This window comes from Thamnophis elegans, chromosome 5 (assembly GCF_009769535.1).
Source record: "Thamnophis elegans isolate rThaEle1 chromosome 5, rThaEle1.pri, whole genome shotgun sequence".
Taxonomy (NCBI): Eukaryota; Metazoa; Chordata; class Lepidosauria; order Squamata; family Colubridae; genus Thamnophis; species Thamnophis elegans.
The window spans coordinates 20,579,991-20,603,698 of record NC_045545.1 but is presented as its reverse complement, the minus strand read 5'-3'; the positions used below and the strand labels follow the sequence as shown (position 1 = coordinate 20,603,698).

Sequence of the window (23,708 nt, the reverse complement as noted above, 5' to 3'; positions counted from 1 at the left end):
GCATCAAATGTAATTGTTTCACAATTAAAATTTACCTGCTGTACAAATTATCCCATATGTTCTGAGGAAGTATTACAACCAGATCTTCTATAAAAGAAGCTTTGTGTGGAGGAACTCCTATAGAAATATAGTTTTAAAAAATTAAATATGATTTAGATGAAGGAGTAGAAACATTGAAGTAAAGCAATTTTTAAGCAGCAGTAAAAGCCTAAAACATTTATGAAAGAAACAACTTCCTACTTTTATATTAACGTTTCTGAGTTTCTACCCCAAAGATAGGTACAATCTAATTTGATCTTTCTAAAGAACTAAACTGTAGCCCAACAAGTCATGAATAGTAATTAAGGCCCTACATATTTTTTACTTTCAAATAATAAGTTATCCAAAGTTTGTGTTTGTAATTCTAACAGTGAACCAGTTAGCTTTACATTTGAAGAAATGGATTCTACGTCAGAAAAATTCAGGCTGTGATCTGGATAATCAAAAAACAAATTAACTGAGTACACAGCGAAATTCTCATTTAACTGAATAAAAATTCCAGTTAAAAGATGTAAGGACAAAAATACATAGAATGGCAAAAATGGTTAAAAACTCAAGTTACAGAAACAATAGGATTTATTGTTCCAGATATAAGATGAAATGTTATGTTCATAGGAGAATAATTTTATATGATTGCAGTCTCACCTCCATGTATGCAGAGAAAATCATTATTTGAAATAGGTCCTGGTTCAGCAAAAGTTCTGAATTTATTCAGCCATAAACGTGAAATATAAAATTGAAGGAGGCTTGGTTCCATAACATTAAGGCTTGACACTCTCTCTCTCTTTTTTTTAGCTTCTTCGTTACTTTTTCTTTTGAAAAGAAGCAATATTAATATTAGTTAATGTATGCTGCTTTGAAATGAGTAGTGTTAACAGGTAATCTCTACATGTTGATGGGGGAAAAGACCTCATCCAGACTTTTGTTGAAATAAACTAAGAATTATTTTTAGATCTATTACTCTACATGACTAAAAATATTAACTTTGATAGCTAAACTCAATATGGCATACTATGCGTTAATTTTCAATTTAAGAAAGCAAGATTACTTCAAAACTTGGTATCTTCAAAATATTTGAGTTCATGATAAACTGAACTCAGAACTACTCTTTAGAATCAGAGAAAAACATATTAATTCCTGCAAAGAAGCACTTTGAAAAAAGCCATATTGAGTTACAATTAAAGCTAATAAAGCCTCTAACAATTGGGAATGACTATCCTGTTTTTTTTCCAACTGTTATGATTAACAGACTTGTATCATTTTTTTAAAAAAAAAAAGCAAAAGAAAGGCGGGGAATGTTTTTGTAGATTCCCTCTATCTTTAATTCTGTCATCAACTACACAGAGTAGAATTTTACAAGTTGTAAGACCAGAAGGAAGATTGGCAGTATTGTCTCCTTCTTTTTCTTCCTGTGACAGCGTTGACTAAGCAAAACTCAACTCAAACAATACTTTAGCTGACAGTGACAACCTCTGCATCTCACCATTGTTTTGCAACTTCAAACTTGCTTTCTCACCTGTAGAAGAGAACATAAGCTTCTGCATTTTGGATAGTTGATTCTGTTACTTCTGTGACACTTTGATCATCAAACTCATACCATCGATTATTTAAATTATTTCGACAATAAGCTATATAATGCCCATCTAAATTAAAGAACAAAATTAAGATTTTTTTTGTTTTAAAATGGCAGGAAAAGTAGATTGGTACAGATTAATGTAATAACATTTTTACATCAGCTGCATAATGATGTAACATACCATACATATAGCCTACGAAAACAGATTATATATACTCACTGATTGCAGTTCCATGGTGGCAAATGACAGACAAAAGGTCATAAACTGCTATTTGAGCAGGACTGTCTTTAGCAAGAAAAGGTTGAAGATCAAGTCCTTCCAAAGGAAAGGATACATGAGTTCCAATTTTTGTGGAAAACATAAGATCATGTCTGAATCTTTTGAGATGAATACATAAAATCTGTGAAAAACAATCAACAGAATTATTTGAAAATGGATGTTTACCTTTTATTTTAATATTTAAGCAACAGATTTCTTATTAAACAGCCAATGACTTTTTATTTCCTCATAGAAAATGAAATTACCATAGAAATCTTTATTTAAACTCCTTATTCTATAGCACACTGTGGTTTCTTTAGGAAAGGGAGTAATGAAACAGAGAATGTCTTAAGTTCTTTCTGCAACCTCCAATTTTGCTCCTTTGCTCCCAGTACAGTAGAACCTCTGAACATGAATGGTTCTGACCTCGACCAAATTGAGTTCTGACCAAACAATTCTTTTTTTTTTTCGTGACCAATTTCCCCTTCCACACCAATTTATTTTTGTAAGCACCAAATTTCCAAAATTAGGTTTCGGTCACAACCAAATTGGTTTGTGACCAAAGTTATGGAACAAATTATGGTTGTGACCAGAGGTTCTACTGTATTTAGTTGTGGGGTTGTTTTTACTGCTCCATTTGAAAGTGCTTTATGACATCACAATTACACCATAGCTATTATATGATACAACTAGAAATCATCTATATTTGTGCCTCAAGCTCCTTGGCAGATATTCTTTACTAGTATTTCTTTTGAAGAATATTGATTTGGTTGGGGTCTCTGACATGTTATCCATCACTAATGCAGATTGTGACCTAAAAAATGTTGCGAACAACATGGCAACAACAACTATTATTATGCTTGGCACTGTTCTACACAAAAATTGCTAAAGGGAAACTACACTAACATGTTGTTAATGTGTATGCATATGGAAACTTCAAATATATCATTTACAGAACAATATTGTTATATTTCCTTAGGAAAAGACATGTTTAAAAAAAAAAACAATTCTAATCGTCCAGAAAACTTTCAAATTGTGGAATCCATCCAAAAAGTATCTCCCAAATTGTTGTAATATAGTTCCTTGTGCAGGTGTGTGTCCTCCATGGCCTAGTTCATACTAGGGCCTGCAGAGTCACGCTGAATCACACAGGAGAAAACAAACTCCTAGAAAGCCATAACATCCTGATAGTGAATAACATAACATTCTGAGATGTGCCCTACCATTGACGTCCAGGATTTGACCATATATAGAAAGAACTTTCCCGAAGCAGTAGATTAGAAATTGTACTTTTACAGGCTGTTTTTAAGCACATGCTATTGCTCCTCCTGCCTTTGTCCTATCTCAATAAAAGGGGCTCTCAGACTCTCATCTGGGTCGCTCCATCTCGAGAAAGTTCGTGTCCTGTCTTTTCTCAACATTGGCCTCATGGTCGACCCACGGGAACTTCACATTTGGTAGCAGAGGATGGTTACTTCACACCAAATGATCCTAATATAATTATTTGTAATCCATAGTATCGGTAATATTTTATCCTGAATTATTTTATTTAGGTAATTCTCCAGAGCCTGGAAATATTCAGCTGACCTTTGCTGATCTTAGAAGCTAAGCAGGGTCAGCCCTAATTAGTATTTGGTTGAGGACAACCTGGCAATGGAAAACCACACTTCCAAGAAAATTACATGAATGCAATGACCAGGAAGCAAATTAGACTAGACTTTAATTCTCAACATTGAGCGTCTCTGAAGTACATTAATAATTATATCAGAAGCAACAATTCTACTTTCAGATAAGCACAAAAATATACCTATTTCTATGGCTGTTTAATATATGATGATAGACGTTAAAAACAATTAGAGTTTCAGGATTATTCTCAGTCACCTCAAATGCAGCACTTTTCAATGAAAGTCAAGCTCCAATATCCAAATGAATTACATTAAATTTAAACATGGTAAGTGAACAACTTAAAATATACTAGTCCTATCTAAAGCTGTTGTGTAGAATGTATCAGTTCTCAAGACTGATAGGGCTTCAAGTGACTTGTAAAAAATCAGCTGAACTCTTCCCCATTATCAAGGAATCACATTCTCATAAGGTTATGAGAAAAAGACCTAGAAAATCTTAGCCATAGCTATGATTTGAGCTATCAATGGAAAATACTATTCTTGCTAGAATTCTTATATTACCACTCTTTCATGAATCTTGCTAACTCTTGGTTGAAGGAGCTACATAAAATGTAATTCAGGCTAGGGGCCATAACAACATACAGAAGAAATTGATTTGTTTGACTGTTATCTGTTAAACTGTTAAAAGATTCATCCTGAAAAATGAAGAAATAGAACTAAATACAAATCATTACATGAAGTAATTTGTTCTTCTGTTCACACTGATTTATTATGAAAGTGTTGTGGGGAGGACAGGACATTTTTATCCAGCAAAGAAAAGAAAAGAAAAGCACATTACCTCAGGGAAGTGTTGAACTTTGCAGAATTTTACTCCATTTCTTAACCTGAAGTAAAGTTCACATGTAAAAACATTGTAAAAATTATTGACCACAATGTTACAAAAATTCTAGCTGTACTATTTTAGAAATGGAATGGAATTAGAAACTTACAATTTCTCCCAGTTTTCACACAATATATAAATCAAACATGATAACATCTAACATATATCTTGGTAAAGTACTAAACTCAACAATAACAACAACAACAACAAAAAATTGGGTGCAATTCCAAAACATCAAGATTATCACTTTGACACCATCAGTCAATTGCAAAAGGCAGCTATTGCAACAGCTTACATCCTGCAACAATATCTTTAATATTATTAAATAACATTGGCCTATCCTAGGTCCTTGGTTTGATAGGTGGACAAAATACCAAATACAATCTAAACATCTGGCTGACTTTGAAACCAACTATAATCTATATTATTATAATGACAATGAAATGCCTTTTCTTTCCAACTATTTATTTATTTTCTGCCTTTACAATAGCTGAAAGCAGCAAACATATTCCTCATCCTGTTTTGTCCACAACAACCCTATTAGATGGGTTGGGCTGAGAGAGAGTTACTGTCCCAAGGTCACCCAGCTGGCTTTCATGGCCACAAATGGAACTTGAATTCAGTCTCCTGCTTTCTACCCTAGTTTCTAAACCACTAGATCAGGGGTGTCAAACTCGTGTCATCACATGATGTATTGGGACTTTCTCCCCCCCCTTCACTAAATCGGGCAGAGGCAGGGCCAACACATGATTCATATGTCCCAAGGAGCATGAGTTTGACATCCCTGCAGCAGGTCAAACTGCCTCTCAGACCAAACTGGTTCTAATGGAGAATATATGGCTGTAATTCTGAATTAAAAGTGTTAACCCGGAATCTAAAGTGTTTTTTTAGTGTACTTGTTAAGATTTTACTGCATTCTGATTTATTAAGAACAAGTAAGTATGCAGTACCTCACTTGTCATTTGGTATCTTTTCAAGGTTGGCCAGGCCAAGAAGCAGACTTCTCAAGCACTACTGGACCTCTATTGTGACAGGGTATAATAACCTGACACAGTTTCTCTAACCTTCTCCTCTTACACCTTAAAGAATCAGACGAGGCAATCCTAACTTTCTTTCTTACTGTTTCCTTCTTTGAGAAGCTACCTGGATTTTAAATAACTGCTCTTGTATCCATTTTTTAAAGTTATTTCTATACTGCTCTACAGTGGTCCAGACAGAACTGGTATGCAGTTCTTATTCATTCAGCAGATGGCAGCTGAAGTCAGGAGCACCTTTGCATAAAGCTTTCTTGTGTGCCAATTGTGTCCCTACCTTGATCAGGAGGTCCTCACAATCACTCATGAGGCTATCTTTGTAGACCACTCAGAAGTTACAACTGGTCTAGAATGAAGCCATGCAACTATGGGCACTTCTTATTTCGTTCACATAGCTCTGGTAGGCTTGGTGTTGTAGGTTATGTGTATAGCTCTTCATAGTTTAGTCTAGTCTTTCTCCTTTTGTTTCCATTTGATCAGTTAGATCTGATTAAGTTGATAAGTTCCAGTTGTAAACCAGTGTCTTCTTGAAGGCCTAAGAAACGCACCTCAGTATCTGGTTGTCCTGCAGAACAGCATTCCCCCTATGTTTTGCATAGCTGCACCCTATTGGGCTTTTGTAAAGTTGTCAAAACCTGGCTCTTCTGACAAGTCTTGGGGAAGGATACAACGATCGGCTCCCTAGTGAAGATTGGCTGAGAAAATGTTTATTTATTCTTCACTGTTGCATATTTTGTATTTACTGGTGATCCTGCCCTTTTATACTTTTCCTTCTTAGTTTTTGCTTAATAGAAAATAAACTTAGTAGTTAAGAGTCATATCAAGTTGAGGTAGCATACGAGTGGTAAAATATAAAATAAAACAGTAACTGCTCACGTTGAAACAAGTGGCAAGTCTAAAAATAATGCCTATGTTTTGTCTAGATGGTTACATGCATAGTTCAGATTAGGCTCTGGCATTTGGCATGAAACTATTCCTGTTTGCTAGAGGCAAATTAATCCCAAGCATCTTTTATTAGGTTTCAAAGGTGTTTGGGCAGTTTTTCAAGAAAGCTTAAAAAGACAATCAATACTTAAAATGATTTTTAAACAAATATTAAGTCATAATGGTTCATACAAAAGGCCTATTTTGCCAACTGAACTATGTCTGTGTATATTTCATACATTACATCATATTCCTGGTTTCAATAGCTTTATTAATGAAAAAAGGGTAGAAAAGTATAGAAATTATACATATATATAAAGAGTTTAAATGTAGGTCACTTACTTTTTACATTTTTCACAACTGTACATATTGTCACCTGCAGACATTGTAAAAAAAAGAACAAACATTATTCTAAAAATATAGAAAATTATCTTTTACCCCTTTAACTCACACTAAACATGTTTGATTTTGCAATATAGTAAATTGATCCTAGAATTTTATAAATTACTTATCCCTGTGAATTGGGAAATTGTTCTTAATTAAAAATCCATACTATGGTTCAAAAGTTAATCTTTCGCAACTATGTTTTCTGAATGTTTGTCCTTGAAAATATTTTTCAATTCAATTTCAACAATAATGCGGAGAAAACTCTAATATGCTTTCTGTTCTGTTCTGAAACCTGATTCAATACAAAAAATCACACATAGTTGGTAAATTAGAATTTGATATTTGATAAAATATAAATCTCTTACCTTTCAATTCATCTCTAGCAAAAAAGGCAGCAAGACAATCTTGTAAGGTTACTGTTGGACCCCAAAACCAGCTAGGGACACATGAGACAACAAACCTGAAATATCATCGATAGAAAAACAGCAATTGTTCTGCTGTTATAGCAGAAACATCAGTGCAGAAGAATTACTGAAGTAGCAGAAACAAAAAAACTAACCTTTTGAAATATTCCACAAAAAACGCAATCCAACCTTGAGGAGCATATGCTTCACCACAAGATCCTGCCTTGACGAGAGAAGTCTGATGATTTGCAGAATGCAGTTTAGCAAGATCTTCCTTACCTGGAATAGGTAAAGACAAATCCTGGAAAGTTTCCAGTGTAACTGAAACCTATGAAAAATAAGCATAAACACTTATTTGTCAATGTACTTAATCAAATTCTATAATTGTATTTGCTTCTTTTAAACTTCTCATAAAACAAAACATAATACTGCTTATCTGCAATTATACCACTTGATGGGAAGTAACATATATTTAAGTTCACTATAAAGTATGCATAAGTTACAGGTTTACTGTAAAGTATGAATAAATATAAATATATTGATAAATATAAAAATATAAATAGTTCAGAGTATAAAAATTTAAAGAACTATGAACAGGAGAAGAACTAGTCAGACATGTTTGGAAAATCTAGCTTGGATAATCCAAGAATTATTTATATATATTACTTTAAAAAAAAAATCCACACAAAAAGTGAGAATTTTTGCATAAGCACTATAAAACATACCCGATCACATGTGAGACATTGTACAGAACTTAAAATAGAACCATCAAATATGTCTGATATAACACTTCGGTATTTTTTGTTTTTCTTCTTTTTAGAGGAAGGCGCTGTTGGAACTAAAAGAGCAAAAAAAAAAAAAAACCAGGCAGCTAACATTGTTTACTCATTCATTATAATTCATGTCCATGTAATTATACAATCTCACCCCAATAGGATCAATCCACCCACCCGTGCCAACAGAGAGAACACGTTGTGGGCTCAATCAGTCAGAGAACTCCAGTGGGAGGGGTCCAGGAGAAAAGATCTCTCTGCCATGGCTGCTGCCCTTTGGAACCTCATAACCCCAGAGGTGATACCTCTTTGTGCTTCATCCCCCCTCTTTTAATGATTTTTTTAGCCTAATTATGATTATTGTAACTGTCTTAGTTTTAATGTTTGTAAGTGCCCAAATTTGCCTCTGGATGAGATGGGTAGCATACATAAATCCAGTGAATAAATTAATAAAAATGTCTTCAGCTTCAGGGCAAACTGGCCTCAATCACAATTCTGCACCAAAGATAGTAATAATCATAGGATTATAGACTGTTTATAAGCAATTTTCATCTGCATTCTGAATTATTCCAGCCAGTTCAGTATCTGAGTTTTATACAGCAATAATTGTATCATTCTACCTCATGCATGTATCAAAAAGATGATTTCATTTGCAATTCTTTGAGAAGCTGTAAGTATAGTCTAATGCAGGGTTGTCATACCTGTGGGCCATATCATGATGTATTGTTGTGGGCATGGCCATGCGGGTCATATGTGGCCTGTGGGCCACCAGTTTGACCAGCCTGGGTCTAATGGACATGGAGGGATAGAGTGAGACAGACTCTCAAAAGTAATGTCAGTGTAAGGCAGCTGGATTTGGAGAAACAAACAGCAACTACTCAATTGATTAGCAGCTAAAGTAGCACAAAATATTTGCAAGGCTACCTTAGTATACATCCTGCGAAAGTAAGCGTTTGATGGCACTAATCTACCTTACTTGATGTTGAAAAAGCTAAGAAAGGCCCACTAATATTTGGAGATATTTAAAACAAAATCAAAAGAAAGCAATGGCAAATCATTTCTTTGTTGTAACCAAAAAATATACATAGAAGTTGTCCATGTAAGCACCAGGACTTTATCTTGACTTAGAAGAGAATATACTTCATCTTAGAATACTAGCAGATAATCTCACTTAAATGTTAGCTTTGGAACAGAAGATAAATTTACAAATGTGCAAAATTATTTCAACTCAATGCAATGCAATAAATCAGAAGAGATTTTTTTAAAATGAGTCTTACTAGAAGTTTGAAAACCCTGAAAAATGAAAGACTGTGATATTGGAAAATAGCACTGTATTTAAATAGTGCTTCGACAAACCTAGCAAAGTGATGCAACTCCCAAAAGGCAAGCAACAAACAGAAGTTACAATTCTAATGCTTAATCCCTAGATAAAAATTGTGAATGCTTACCTTCAGTTATATTTCTGTCTTACTTTTTTGTGGATTGGAAAAAGGGCTAGCAATTAAACAAAGTCTCTTAATACAACAGTGAACAACTTCCCTTGAATGAGGGGTGATTTCCCTGACTAGCTGTAGACTACAGACCAAAGTCTCTTAATTTTGGCATCTTTAAGGTATGTGGAGTTCAATTCCCAGAATGTTCATGCTAGCTGGAGATTATACGAGTTGAAACATCTTAAACTTTCTACTGCCCACACTTCAAAACTTATTCCAAACCCACTGAAAATGGCCTAAATTCCCATCACAAACTTTGGTAGCAAAATGGCCAAATAAAAACAGATTTGGATTGTTTGGGGAAGCTGGTAGGACTACAGATGGAAATAATGGAAACTTTTCATTTCCACTATTTTTTATTAAACAAAAATAGGTTCTGCTATGAAAAGTATGTCCATGTGCATTTGCTTGTTTGCATGCGTAAGTTAAGAGTTAACCATACAAGGAGGAAAGTTAACTTTATCTGTTGATATGCATGAGCTATCTACACAAATGAAAGCTGAAATTTATCAAATCAATGAACAAATCCCCACATTTCCTATTTATGATCATATACTGTATACTGTACACTTTATTCTAGCCAGTAGTGCTGTGGAACATCCAGTTTTGCATGAATTAGTCATAAAATGTGCTCTGCACTGTGAATGTTTACATGTTATGTTCAATTAAACCATGGCAACATCTAATGTTTGTGTAGTATTATGTTCAGCAGACTGTGTTTTTCTATTGTTGTGACTAAGATGAAGTTCAGAGCACATTTTATGACAAATTCATGCAAAACTCCACGTAATCCCAAGGGGTTCACATACGTTTTCTTGTAACTGTATGTCTCCTATGCCTGCATCCATTCCACTGTCACTTTTGTTCATTGTTAATATAGATGTCCTATTCCTTTTCTTTCATTTGCTTAGGTCTTCCATTCACATATTATACTTAGAAATGGTAGAACTTTATTCTGATTTTGATGAAACCACTGGGTATTACAAATTGTTCTATATCTATCTTTCCAAAGTCAGTAAATGCAAAAACATTTCATGTCACACAATAATTAAGCGTTATCAGAACCACTTGAGCATGGTCATAGTATGGCACATTAGTAGTTAACATGTTTTAAAGTAAAAAGGATGCTGCATAAGCTTGAAAAACACATAACAGAGAAGGCAAATCTTAGGCAAGTCCATGAAATAAAAATTTGTATTGTTCTTTTAGACACTCCCTAACCTCTACCTGAGACTGTCCCCACAGCCTCAAGAGTACATATAACAGAAGACAAAGGAAATTAGGAATTAGTTCTATCAGCATGACATCACTAGGTAATCCAAGCTAATGTTATGCATGTATGCCTTTTAATCACTTTCAAATAATATTAATATAATCACCTGAATATCTGCTGTGTATTTGTACCTTCACTGTTTCCTGATTATTCAAAAGTTCAGCTGTTTCACGGAAACCGTTTATATCTTTTTCTGTGTCATCCATAGAATTTGTTCTATTCATTTTGGTACACAAGGATCTCTCTTTTCTATAATCTTTAGATGTATTTCCATCCTCCTCAATTAACATTGCATTTTCTGCAGGGTCATCTGCCACAGATTTTGACCAAGGATCTTTTTCTACCTTATCATTGTTAACACATGACTGAAAATCTGCATCTGATTGACATTTTTCTTCTTCCATTCTCTCCTCAATATTTGTTGTGTTACTATCCTCTATTGTAATAACAGTTTCTTTTAACTCTTCATGAAGCAAATCCATTAAACAACGTAGAAATTCCTGGGCATCCTAAAATTTAAAACAGGTAAGTACACAGTTTAAAATACATATCTAATGTGATAACAGAACAATGTCTGATTTTTTTTCTCCTGCCTGATTTTTTTGCTCTTGTTCCCCATGTCAGAGCCCATTTTATAGAAAAGGGCCCTTGGCCATCAGAAGATGAGACAAAAGAAAAGTCACTTCCCCCAAAATCATTTCCTTTATACTAGATCTATCACTATAATTAAATTTAAATGTTATATTAATCAGCATTTTGAAGATTGAAATGAATTTCTGTCATTTAAATTATTTTTAAAACTAGTTCTCTACCTAGAACTCTCTGCATAGAAAAGAATTAGACTTTCTCTTGTAAGGTGTTTGTATTACATCAGTGTAGGTATAAAACTTGAATTAATCAACTTACTTGAATAAAGGAGAGATACTTTAAAAAGCCCAGCAGTTTTCCAGAAACAACCATTATTTCTGTTTCACTATGTTATAACTACTCCCAGTATCTTTTCTGTGCATATATATATATATATTACTTATGTTTTTATTTCTTTGAATCTTGCAACTGTTTAGCAATAATAATTTTTAGTGACCTAAAAATAGAAAAGTCTTACTTGTTGCGAATAGCCTCGAAATGTTGGATTAACTGCTTTAATTCCTTGAAACAAATTTGTGGGGACCACAGCTCCAGGCCTGGAACAAAAACATTTCATTTTGTTTACACTTTCTCAAACTAAATGAAGTACTTCAATGTACCAATGTTCAGTTTAGCAAATCAGGAATTTAAAGCTAGGAAATTCTTAATTTTACTGCCTTCATATATCACAATTATACATAATCTAATAGGATTTATTTCTATGTAAATATATACCAAAATCTACTCTAAGGATGGATGTGGTTCCAGTGGTGAATCAGAACTGGATGTTGATTTTTGCTTAAAATACTTTGTTATTTATTAAATCAAAGTATTTATTATTGTTAAACATAAGAAAATGAATATGCAGCTATAGTAATAACTGAATAATTACAAACCAGAATTCTAGTTCATGTACTACTAACAAGCATTCCAATGGTGTGTTCCCTTCTACCGTATAGAATTGGTTATCTTTCCACATGTGGAATCTCCCCCCCTCCCAATTCTGATATTCTCAGGTTGTTTCAGATGACACTCCAACCTTCCAGATCAGATGTTGGTGGTACATCATGGAATTTGAGGAATAGACAAAATCCATTGTATGAATAGAAATATGTAAGATTGTATGTAGTTCATTATTTGGAAAGCATTCTCATCTGCAACAATATTAGACTGTATATCAAACTATCAAAATGAAAGTAACACCATACCTGCTTTTATGCCAGAGTTCTGTTATAAGTTTGTAGTAACTTCTGCAAATGGCTGGTTTTTTATCGGTCCGAGCTAAACTCCCACAGTCAAGGAAAAATTGTGTCAATGGGGGGCTGATAAGAAAAGAAAAGCACAAACTAGTATTTTGAAAGAATGCTGCATATATCCATATTCAGTCTTAGAAAATTCAACTATCATATGAATTCTCTATCACTAAAAAAATATATATAATGTTTAACGTAGTCAATATTACTACTGAATCCTTCTGCATCTTTTCAGCATGCTAAGAGCAAATCTTATATGTCATAATCTATGACAAAAAAGTTACTTTTACCATTTCAACAGTCAATACTTAAGCAAATATCTAATAAATCATATATATATATAAATTGTTATTGGAATATGATTCAAGAACTGAACAAGTCAAAAACTGCGTGATTAAAGAGATGGATAATTTAAGCAGGGTAACTGATGTGTAACATATGGGAATATCAATAGAAGATGAATATAAAGTGTACTCTGATATTACACAGTATTAGAAGAAATTGGTTTTTAGTAGAATATTAATTCAGCCCTGGCCGCCATATCTAAAGTTGTTCTTTTCCAATGTAAGATTTTAAAACACTAGACTTACTGCTTCAGATTAATTCCAAATTCTTGTTTATTATTTTGACTAAATCTTATCATTTCAACTGTTTTTATCTATTTCTGAACCGATTTTAGTATAAAATGTTCAAATGTTAAACTATTGTATGATTATATTTGTTCCATTCAAATATGACATAATTTTTTAAAAATGTTTTGCAAATTCTTTGTGCAATTTGTACAGTTTGTGAATCTTAAATATTCACTTTTCCCAATTTCCTCCCCGTCTTCTCTCCTCCTGTATCTCTAAAAAATAAGAAACAATAAATCCTGCAGAATTGACATCTCAAATATGATGGATTAATGAAATCAATATAGCTCATTATTGAACATCTGCTTAGGAAGAACTTTGACATTATATCAAAGTAGATTTCAGTTTTTTTTATTTAATCCACGAAACAGGAAGTAACCAAAAAAACTATGTTCTTACAAATTTTTAAGGAGAAAATTTGTTCCAAAAATTTTGTTTCTTTTTTCACAAAAACTGTCAGAAGCTGGAAAATGTACAGCTAGAAGCTTTTCATATAGATTAAAATTTATTTATTCATTTATTAAATATATATGCTTCCAATCTCATCAATAGGGCAATTTTCTTACACGACTATTTATTTTTTATCTTTTCCCCAGAAATTACTGAAATTTCTGGCTAAAGGAAAACACAAACAGTTTTATATTCATTTTTACCAGTTTGAAAGTGCTTGTAAAGCTGCATTCATGTAACAAGTGTTTCCAATATTTCTCAAGCCCGTCAAACCTGTAAATAAGAAATACTGCTTAGCAAGCCAATGAAAAAAGTTAGTGTGTACAGGATATAAATAAGCCTTCGTTCTGTGGAAATTTAGATGCAGGTTTTTTTATAGTATTTACAGAATTTCTAAGTATTTTCAGTAACCCTGAAAACACTGTTACTATATTGCTATCATACAGAAATCTGCATATATGACAATGTGTGACATTCACCATCCAACTGCATTCCCATTTTTAGGCTAAATTCCAATAAGTAAAAAAAATGTTCACCCATGAGAAACCAAGCACATCCTCTATATCTATACATACATACATACATACATACATACACATATATCTCATATATATATGTGAGAGAGTGTGTGTGTGAGAGAGAGAGAGCCAAGCACATCCTAGCAACACATTTTTAACCTTAAAAATGAATTAATAAATATCACATTAATAATTTGTTCAATTAATAATATTCATGTGAATTACCCTACTTTATTACCTCTAGCCTTTAATTCATCTTCTTCATCAATTTGTACATCTAGATCATCAAATGTTGCAATTAAAGGAATTTTCAGTGTAGGGATACTGGGTAACTTAATATCCTTAATGAAAGATTTTTAAAAAGCAAAATTGTAAGCAGCATTCTTCATAAAGATTACGACTTTTCTTTGTATTTTTTCTAATGAGCCTATGAAGTTACCGTACTTTTCGGACTATAAGACGCACTCTTTTGTCTCCCAAAAGGGGGTGAAAATGTCTGTGTGTCTTATAGATTGAATATTGCTAAAGCCTCAGCCACCTGCCAGGGTCCACACAACCCTTTTTTGCCTCTACATGGCTCTTTTTCAGGCCTTTGGTCCATTTTTTAGGCTTTTTCCGGCCCATTTTTTAGGCTTTTTCAGCCCATTTTTGAGGCTTTTCTTGGCCCATTTTCAAGGCTTTTTTTGGCCCATTTTTCCAAAAAAGACTGAAAAAAGCCTCAAAAACGTGCCACAACCCCCTTTTTGTTGTTGTTCTTGTTTTCCTCTTCTAAATTTAGGTGTGTCTTATAGTCAGGTGCGTCTTATAATCCGAAAAATAAGGTATTTATATCCATTTCCAATACATGTTTTGTTCCATACAAAGCCAAAAATCCAATTTTGTATACATAATATTTCATTATTGAATAATGTAACTTGGCTAAAAAACCTCTCCTATAGGAACTTAAATCTGCCACAACAAACTGTGTGGCAATAGAAATTGTTTCATCTTCTTTACAGAATAACTGCATATTACAAATTAATGACACAATAGCTTTGATATATAACAATAGCTTTGATGTAGCTTTGGGATATTTCTTAGTTCTTTCATCAGATGGCTCATAGTGTAAACAACTACTGTGCATATAAATAAATGCAGTCTATTCACAGAAAGAATTGAGATGTGTATGCTACAAAAATGCAGTAAGCTAGAAATATTTTATTACTTTTAAACCTATTTTTACATAAATGTATCTAAATGAGATATTTTTCTCTTGTCAATCTGCAGGTGACTTAGTATTTAATATTTAAAGAATTTAAATGACAATTAATTTTAATACTTGCCAAAAAATCCTTGGCAAGGAGTTGTTTGGATTCAAAGCCACAATACAAACATTACTTATACAAAAATAGATATATTACAATCTCAACTATAAATACTGATACACAGTTTGGTTTTCAAGGAAAACCAGGATTGCAAAAAGAATTATATTTTGTTAATGTTTATATTATAATATTTATAAGCACAATTCTTTTATAAAGCCATACATTTTTCATACTAAAGTTTCTTTTAAAATATTTTTTGGATGCTATCAGACAGAATAATACATTTCCCCCTTTTTTAGTTACAATATTACAAATCTCAACAGCAAGTAATGCTATCTTCCTATAAAATCCTACTAGAATTTATGCCAGATTACCTGTATGATATGTTCTGGACCAGGGGAAGATAACCGTACATTTTGTAAGGAAGAATGAGTTCTTAGCTTTCTATCCAGAAATACTTCTTTGCTGCATGCATAACACCAGACACGAAGTGTTGTAAGATTAACTGTTAAACAATGCTTTGTTTCCTAGAAAACAAAATATTAATAAATGCTATTTTTCATTATAACCAAGTGCAGTGTGTTTGTGTATATAAATCTGTACTGTACATATACTGTCTAAATCAATCCACTGCAGCTTGAATATCTCTTTACTTAATCATTATAGACTCTAATTGTCCATACTATGGTCCAATGCTGTTTGGTATACAGATACAGATACAGTATACAGATCTCTGCTCCTGGTATAGCAACTCACATACCGATTCATACATTTACCCACTCACAAACTGATAAAGATTAATTATTGCCTTATAATTTGTACTTTATATAGTCTTTAGCAGAGGGAAGATGAAGGAGACAGATAGCTAAGTCCACATGTACTAAAAGGTCAACTGACAGTTTCAAGGTAATACCATACTAAATAGAATAACAGCAGCAAATCTCCCGACCCTGTATAATTATTAATATCCTTCCCATGGAGCAGTGCATTTCTCATCCAGATCAATGTTGTTTAGAGTGTGTTTCCCTTGCTTCAAGACTCTTGACTGCAAAAGAATGCAGTTTTACTAGTTCAGAATTGAAATAGTGTTTTGTAATCATTTTTCTTCCAATATCAAGTTTCTACATAAAGCCCCCTTTAGCAGAAATATTTTGGGAATTACAAGTTCAATTATAACATGTAATTTTCATAAAAAAATATCAAACTAAAGCATTTTACTTCATTGCATTCTGTGAACACTAGTGCCATAGCTATTTATTTAGCTATTACTAACAAAAGCATCAAAATATTGGCAAACAATATACAAAAGGTTTAATGCTTAAAAGCATTTTACAAAGATTATTTTACCTGTTCCACATACATATTATTCCTACACAATTGTTCAAAATAAACATTATCAGAGTCAATTTAGATGACTATGGATTTAACTAACCTTTCTTGAACAGTTAAATAATTCAGAATTTTAACTTGTCATTTCCTTAGTTGGTTAATATTCTCATATATTTTATATGCTTGTTTTAATTTTTTTTTGCTCACTGAATTCCTCAGAAAAACAGAATATAAATGTACTGAATAAATTATACAGGAAATTGAATTATTCTGGGATTCCAACATAAAGCTATTCAAATTTCTGTTAATCATGCATATTAATAAATTATCATTAGAGAAATCTGGCAGGACAGAATGCTATGTGTAACCACAGAGCACCAAGAAATTCTGAACTGTGAAGATTGTGTAAACTGTGAAAAGAATATTCAAACGTACCTCTGAATGTATGGTGCTATGATCTATATGTGACTCCCCACAACCAACATAGGAGCATCTATTCTGTTAAATCAAGCAAAGTAAATATTGAAAGTAAATTGAACAATGACAGTGCCAAAGAAAGTCTCTGAAGAGGCATTGTAAATAGGTTTGTTGGAAATGATTTATGGAATGGACCAAAATAGTCATACTTAATATTAACAAATCTGTTATGCAACCTTTTTGGACCATGATTTGTTCTTATTTTAGAAGCCAAATTAAAAATGTAAAACCCACAAATTAAATTTTCCTTTGAGACAAACTACCCAACTCTTTATTTTATTGTTATTGTCACACATATGACCATGTGGTTCACTTTTTCTTCATTTCTTTTTCCCTTTCTTGCATTTTAGCTTTCTTTCTGATTTTTTTCTTTTCCTTTTCTACTTACTTTACATTAGTTTTTAATATTTCTTTTAAAAAAACATTTTAATAAAGTTATAAAAGGTATAGCATATTCTGTTAATTATGTATCCTTTAGAACTATTATTCTTTTCCATGATCACTTAAATCATATCAAATGATATTTGCATATTTATTATAAATTCCATTTCTAAGGCAACCTATACACAATTACTCTTTTATGGCCAAACTTTAGCTATAACCCTATAATTACTTGAACCAGAATATATATCATAAAAATGTTTTTTAACATTACATAATGAACTTCAGCATCTACCAAAGCTTTTCAACTCAATTCATTTATCTGACTAAAGATAAATGTCTACTATAACATAAAATGTCTATGTTTACAAACATGGTTAATAGTGTATCTTCCCAGAAAGCTCTGCTATGAAACTGAATAGCTAACAAAAACAAAGAATGAAATGCATCAATGTATTTGGACTGATTCAAATTCTTACTACAAAGTTGAATTAATAAGGCAGTTTATATGTATGTTACACTAAAATCTTCTGATTAACACAATGAAGTTAAAATATAAAGTGACTTTTCAGAAAGAATACACAGGCAAATGTTAAAATGTTTTTCATATACCATTCCATTTTGATAGGGAACTATTTTTTTCACAAAAGAGACTTTACAAAACTATATGGCTTTGCTAAATCATCTTAAAAATATTCTCTGGAATACTCTCTAAACATAATAGAAACAACGTATATTTCATCCCACATTTCCAATAAAAATGGAATGTTGACCTGCAAGTTTCAGATGAACTTAAAATGTACTGTGGTTCGACTCTTAAGGCACTAGACTTGATTGCCAACTTTGCAAATGCTAAGCAGAGCTCAAAAATTGATTTGAAATGTAGCCTTCATTAAGGAAACAATATACAATTTCCAAACAATCATACCATCCAGAAATTTCAAGTAGCCTTAGTTCTGACTAGAGATCAATAAAAGTCATAGACGAATAAATAATGATTGCAGAGTTAATGCCTGGCAAAGTTGCATTTCAGAAAGAGAAACTCTTAGTCATTGCATATTATATACAGGTAGTCCTCGACTGAAGACCACAATGGAGCCCAAAATTTATGTTGTTACATTTGTTAAGTGAGGTTTGCCCTTTTTTACAACCTTTCTTGACATAGTTGTTACGTGAATTACTGCAGTTAAGTTAGTAACAAGATTTTTAAGTGAATTTGGCTTCCCCATTGACTTTGCTTGTCAAAGGGCTGCAAAGGGTGATCACATGACCTTGGGACATAGCAATGGTCATTAGTATGACTCCGTTGGCAAGCATCTGAACTTTGATCATGGGACCATGGAGCTGCTACAAAGGTCATGTATGAAAAATAGTCATAAGTCACTTTGAAAGGTCACTAAATGAACTGCTGCAGTTGAATATCAACTGTATGTTAATTCTGCTTACCTCTAAGCATGCCCACAGATTTGGTCCTTTTACCATGCAGTCTTGGCAAGTCCCCTATTAAAACAACAAGGAATAAAGCAGTTAGTTAATAAAATTAGCTACTCTATTTTTCGGAGTATAAGACAAACCTTTTTTCCTCAAAAAAGAGGCTGAAAATCTGGGTGTGTCTTATACACCGAATACAGGATTTTTTTGCCTCCCAAATTTCCGCCCCCTTCACCAAAATGGCCGTGCATACCCTTATGGAGGCTTTCAGAGAGCTCCTGGGGGTTGGGGAGGGCAGAAATGAGCAAAAAATGAGCCATTCCTTCTCTCCATCCTTCTATCTACCTAACTACTTTTTTTTAAAAAATTGCTTCTTCAAAACCTTGGTGCGTCTTATACTCGAAAAAATATGGTAATATGGAACAAAGAAGAAAAACTATTGTTATACTAGAAATACTAAATATTTATTGCATAACAACTTAAGAAAACTATTATTTTAAAGATGCTTATTTTGATTTTTCAACTAGTAGCATGTAAAAATTATGTTACTAAAATATGACATTCAAAATCTTTTATTAATATACATTATTACTTCTAGCCCATAAATACATGATATCTACATTCTCCACTTAATAAATAAAATAAAACTTCATGACTTCTTCCCTAACATTAATTTAATAACACTTTAACAATGAACATACATTTACTTTAGTTAAATGACAAAGATGAGACTTTAAGAATGAAGCAAAGATGAATACAACAAAAATATTATTAAATAGAAACTCACATGAGATTTGTGTATCAAATCTTCTTTGGTTATCTCACCAACAGATTCCAAATGTGAACAATCATTGTTTTGCTGAGGCATTTTAACAGCAATCACGTTCAAGTATTTATAAACAATATCATCTATATATCGAGAACAAAACACTATTATAGTATTATGAAATGTAATTGGTACAACAAACAATATGCAGCCAACTTTATTAAAAATGAAAGCATATTATATATTTATATCATTTATATTAGCATTATGGAATGAATATAAAATAACACAAAAAATGGACCATCTGAAGATTAGAGCTGTGAAAAGCACTGAAAAGGGGCACATCACAGAACATGTTAGCACAAATGAATCATCATTCCTCCAAATATTGCTGCTTTATAAGTTGTCATCAGCCATAGCGCTTAGGTATCCGAGTAAAAGTATGTTTGTGTATGAACAAGGGAACAACTTTCAAAGCAGTTGTGTTAGTCTTTCAAAGGATATGCCCACTGTATTGCTTTTAGGAGTGTCAACAAGCTTTGAAAACATCTGCTTTCAAATACTATGTTTTACAACATCCTGTTGTAAAAAAAAAATATCTAAACTTGCTAGAATATCTAAATAAAATTTGTTAAAAACATGAGAAAAGCAGTGAATATGCTCTATATACAACATAGACATTGATTCCAAATCATGATGATGCCCAAATGATGAAACATGTACTGTGACATCACAAAACAAGCTTCACCTTAATTTGCACCATGACATTGCAGACAAGCATGTAAAGGGCAGAATTATGTTGCAATGTACATTTCATCCCTCCCCTGCATGGATGACTGTAATTCAATATAGTATTTATTTCTTTTTCACATTTCTATATAAATGGGGATTCATATTTTGAAGAGTTCATAACCTAATATAAAACATTAAATACTAATCCTTTGTAATCCTATACATTAATGACATGGAGAGACTTTGCTCTTAAAACTTAGCACACAGTTGCCTTTTTCCAGACCAGAATACGAGTTTTATTACTAGAAGCTTAACTACATTTAAATTTTAACCTTCATTACAATTCTTGATTTTGTAATGGCTGACAATATTCAATAGATCACCCATCTGGGTTCCTTGCTAAAATCTCAAAAAAAAATTTTTTTTTAAATGCTATATGCAGTTGAACATACTGTTGGAAAAAATATTTGGTGCCTTTGGTTTCAATGTTAAATATATTTTATTGTTAACAAAATATACCTAGGTTAGCTTTGGATTTACATTATCATTCTTCTCACGTACATGCAGCTGAGCTAAAGGATACAATGAGAAACTATTTCTTTTAATTTCTAATGTTTTTAAACAATATTATATAAAAAAACAGATAATATAGTGTTTTCAATTAAGGTATGCAACTAAAAAATAGATGTAGTCTTGAATCTTGTCCATTTCAAATAAATGGTCACCTGGTCACTCAGGCAATTTTGCACATCATTTTACCCAGAGTTGCTCAAATTCTCCATATTCTTGACTTCATAGGGGCAGAGTACTTGATGTAACTAAAGTTAAAGTCACCTCTGAAGAGGGTGGCACATACTGTAAATCCAACAGACAAGCAAACTAGGACAACATATCCTATTACTTTGTCATTCTTTTTGGTCGATAGTATACATTTCAAAGAAGTGGATTATCAAAGCTAGATTATCTCCTGCCACCTATATTCTTTGGACCTTTGCCATCCTGGCTATTGTGGGTAGTAGATGAAAAATGCAAGGATGTAAGAAATAGCAGTTTTGAAGGAGAAAGGTGTACCACTTGAGAAAACCCCATCCCAGATCTAAGTGGTTTAGATCAGTGGTCCCCAACCTTTTTATTGCCGCGGACCAGTCAGCCTTTGATAATTTTACCGTGGCCCGCTGAGCGCGCGCAGGGGTGGGGGGGCATTGTTCGCGACGACACATTGATTGTTTATATATCACGTACGTACCAGCGCGGGGCTCTCTTCCCTGGAGCCTTTGCGCACGGCCCAGGAGCTTTTGCGCACGGCCCAGGAGCCTTTGCGCTGCAGCGATCATGTCCCCCGGCCGCTGTGCGGCCCGGTGCCAGGTACTCCACGGCCCGGCACCGGTCCGCGGACCGGGGGTTGGGGACCACTGGTTTAGATAACTATTGTCCATTCTGCAATCTCTCTTTTTAGGGAAGGTTGTTGAGATAGTGATAGTAAACTAACTTCACAGTACCTTAGAAGAAGTTAATTATTTGGATTTTTTTCAATTAGGGTTCAGACCTGAATATGTGTAATAATGTGTGGGAAAGACCTTGGGAGATGGGCATAGAGATGCTGTCAAGGGAACAATTAGAAAAGAGATAACACAGTGCACAACTAGATAATAGGCAGAACAGAGCCTCCCTGGTTTCTCAAGTCATAAAGAGTCAGGGCGGAGGATTGAACTTTCAGACTTGCAAGATTCTGTCAATGCAGCTTTACAACATATTAGAACAGCCCACATATCCACAAGCTCTGACCAATAGGTGTATAACACAAAGTCCTCAGGCCCTGAACTAATTGCCCATTGGCTGCTGGATAGCTGTCTAAAGAGATGATATTGTTATAATGGCCTTTATGGCTTCGTATCTGAAGAAACACTTCCTTGGAATTGACCTGAACAACTGGATTCTTTGGAAAGAAGCTACTTATAAGTCCCATACTTCCAAGATGTGTGTGTGTGTGGGGGGGGGAGTGTGAAGCTAGAAGACTGTGCTTTTCTGCTTTGGAATAATCTTATCATAGAGAGCAGGCTGGCCATCACCTTGTTAACCTTCAGGAAAATGTTTAAATTCTGAATTATTTCGAGGACATTCTTTTAGTTTAAGTATTGTACCATATTTTATTTATTTTCTTTCTTTTTTCTCATGTGTTGTTAAAATTTTTTTTTATTTCTGGGGTCTTATGATGTTCTCTTTTAGTCATACTATGTTCTATACAGGCCTGCCTTTAAAATACCATGGGAAATCTTTAGTTGGTGCAAAATGCATGGCCTGGGTGCTACAGCACATATTGCACATATTTTGTGGACCCTGCTTCCTCTCTGCTTTCAAGTACAATTTTAAAATGGGGGTTTAAAGTTATAAAACTCTTAAGGCTTAGCATTGGGTTACTTTGGACCACTCATCTCTCCACTGGAATCAATCCAATCATTTTGATCATGCCAGGAGAAACAGCAAGCTGTCCTCCATTTTTCAGAAGTTAGAGGGCCAAGATTCAGAAGTGTAGTTTTTCTGTTGCTGGACTGGCCCTCTGGAATGATCTCCAACAAGTGCATTTAGTTCCAACTACAGTTGCCATCTAGAAGCTTCTCAAAATGTAACTAGGGGGGGGGGATTTGGCGGCTGAGACCATATGTGGTCTGGAATATAGGTGCATTTATTTTTCTTTAAAATGTTTGCTTTTATTGTTCTTTATATTGTGTGTGTCAAATAGTATATATAGAATTGCAGCAAGTAAATGTGACACACTGATAAACAACAGATGGTTTCAATACTTGTTTTACTGACCAAGTCTTCCTGTATCTAAGCAAATTAGATTTCCCCCTTTTTTCAAAACTCTAACTCTTATCCTTTAATGCAATGTGAAAAATTAATATATTCAATATGAGAGTAATTTGTAATTTTTTCATGGCTTTTTTAAACGTGTGGATAATCCTACTTTACACTAATCCTACTGTGTATGTTTAGAGATACATTTATAAGGATCCTTTGTGCAATATTAATTTTATCTTTGAAAAAACAAAAACAGAACCAACAGCTGAGCTAACTAATCATTAATAAGAATTCAGAAAATAAATGATGACTGTTGCCCAATCAATTTGACTATTTTTTCCT

The 23,708-nt window shown here is 33.3% G+C and overlaps 1 protein-coding gene across 3 annotated transcripts in view; it reads right to left on the bottom strand.

Moving 5' to 3' along the window:
- The window catches only part of USP33 (ubiquitin specific peptidase 33), a 30,845-nt gene that overhangs the window by 5,695 nt on the left and 1,442 nt on the right, over positions 1–23,708 (bottom strand). Inside the window, exons 2-19 of one of the 3 annotated variants that reach the window (XM_032217947.1) lie at positions 19,857–19,978; positions 19,085–19,138; positions 17,216–17,278; positions 15,826–15,978; positions 14,386–14,488; positions 13,833–13,902; positions 12,503–12,616; positions 11,773–11,851; positions 10,774–11,176; positions 7,854–7,966; positions 7,284–7,456; positions 7,090–7,184; positions 6,680–6,713; positions 4,338–4,383; positions 1,836–2,016; positions 1,556–1,682; positions 685–851; positions 36–117 (exon numbers count right to left, since the gene is read on the bottom strand). In XM_032217947.1, coding sequence (XP_032073838.1) covers positions 36–117; positions 685–851; positions 1,556–1,682; positions 1,836–2,016; positions 4,338–4,383; positions 6,680–6,713; positions 7,090–7,184; positions 7,284–7,456; positions 7,854–7,966; positions 10,774–11,176; positions 11,773–11,851; positions 12,503–12,616; positions 13,833–13,902; positions 14,386–14,488; positions 15,826–15,978; positions 17,216–17,278; positions 19,085–19,138; positions 19,857–19,937 — 2,138 coding nt within the window. In that variant the 5' untranslated portion in view covers positions 19,938–19,978. Of the gene's footprint in view, positions 1–35; positions 118–684; positions 852–1,555; positions 1,683–1,835; positions 2,017–4,337; positions 4,384–6,679; positions 6,714–7,089; positions 7,185–7,283; positions 7,457–7,853; positions 7,967–10,773; positions 11,177–11,772; positions 11,852–12,502; positions 12,617–13,832; positions 13,903–14,385; positions 14,489–15,825; positions 15,979–17,215; positions 17,279–19,084; positions 19,139–19,856; positions 19,979–23,708 lie in introns of those variants that run through there. The other 2 variants (XM_032217948.1, XM_032217949.1) reach the window with 2 other exon arrangements.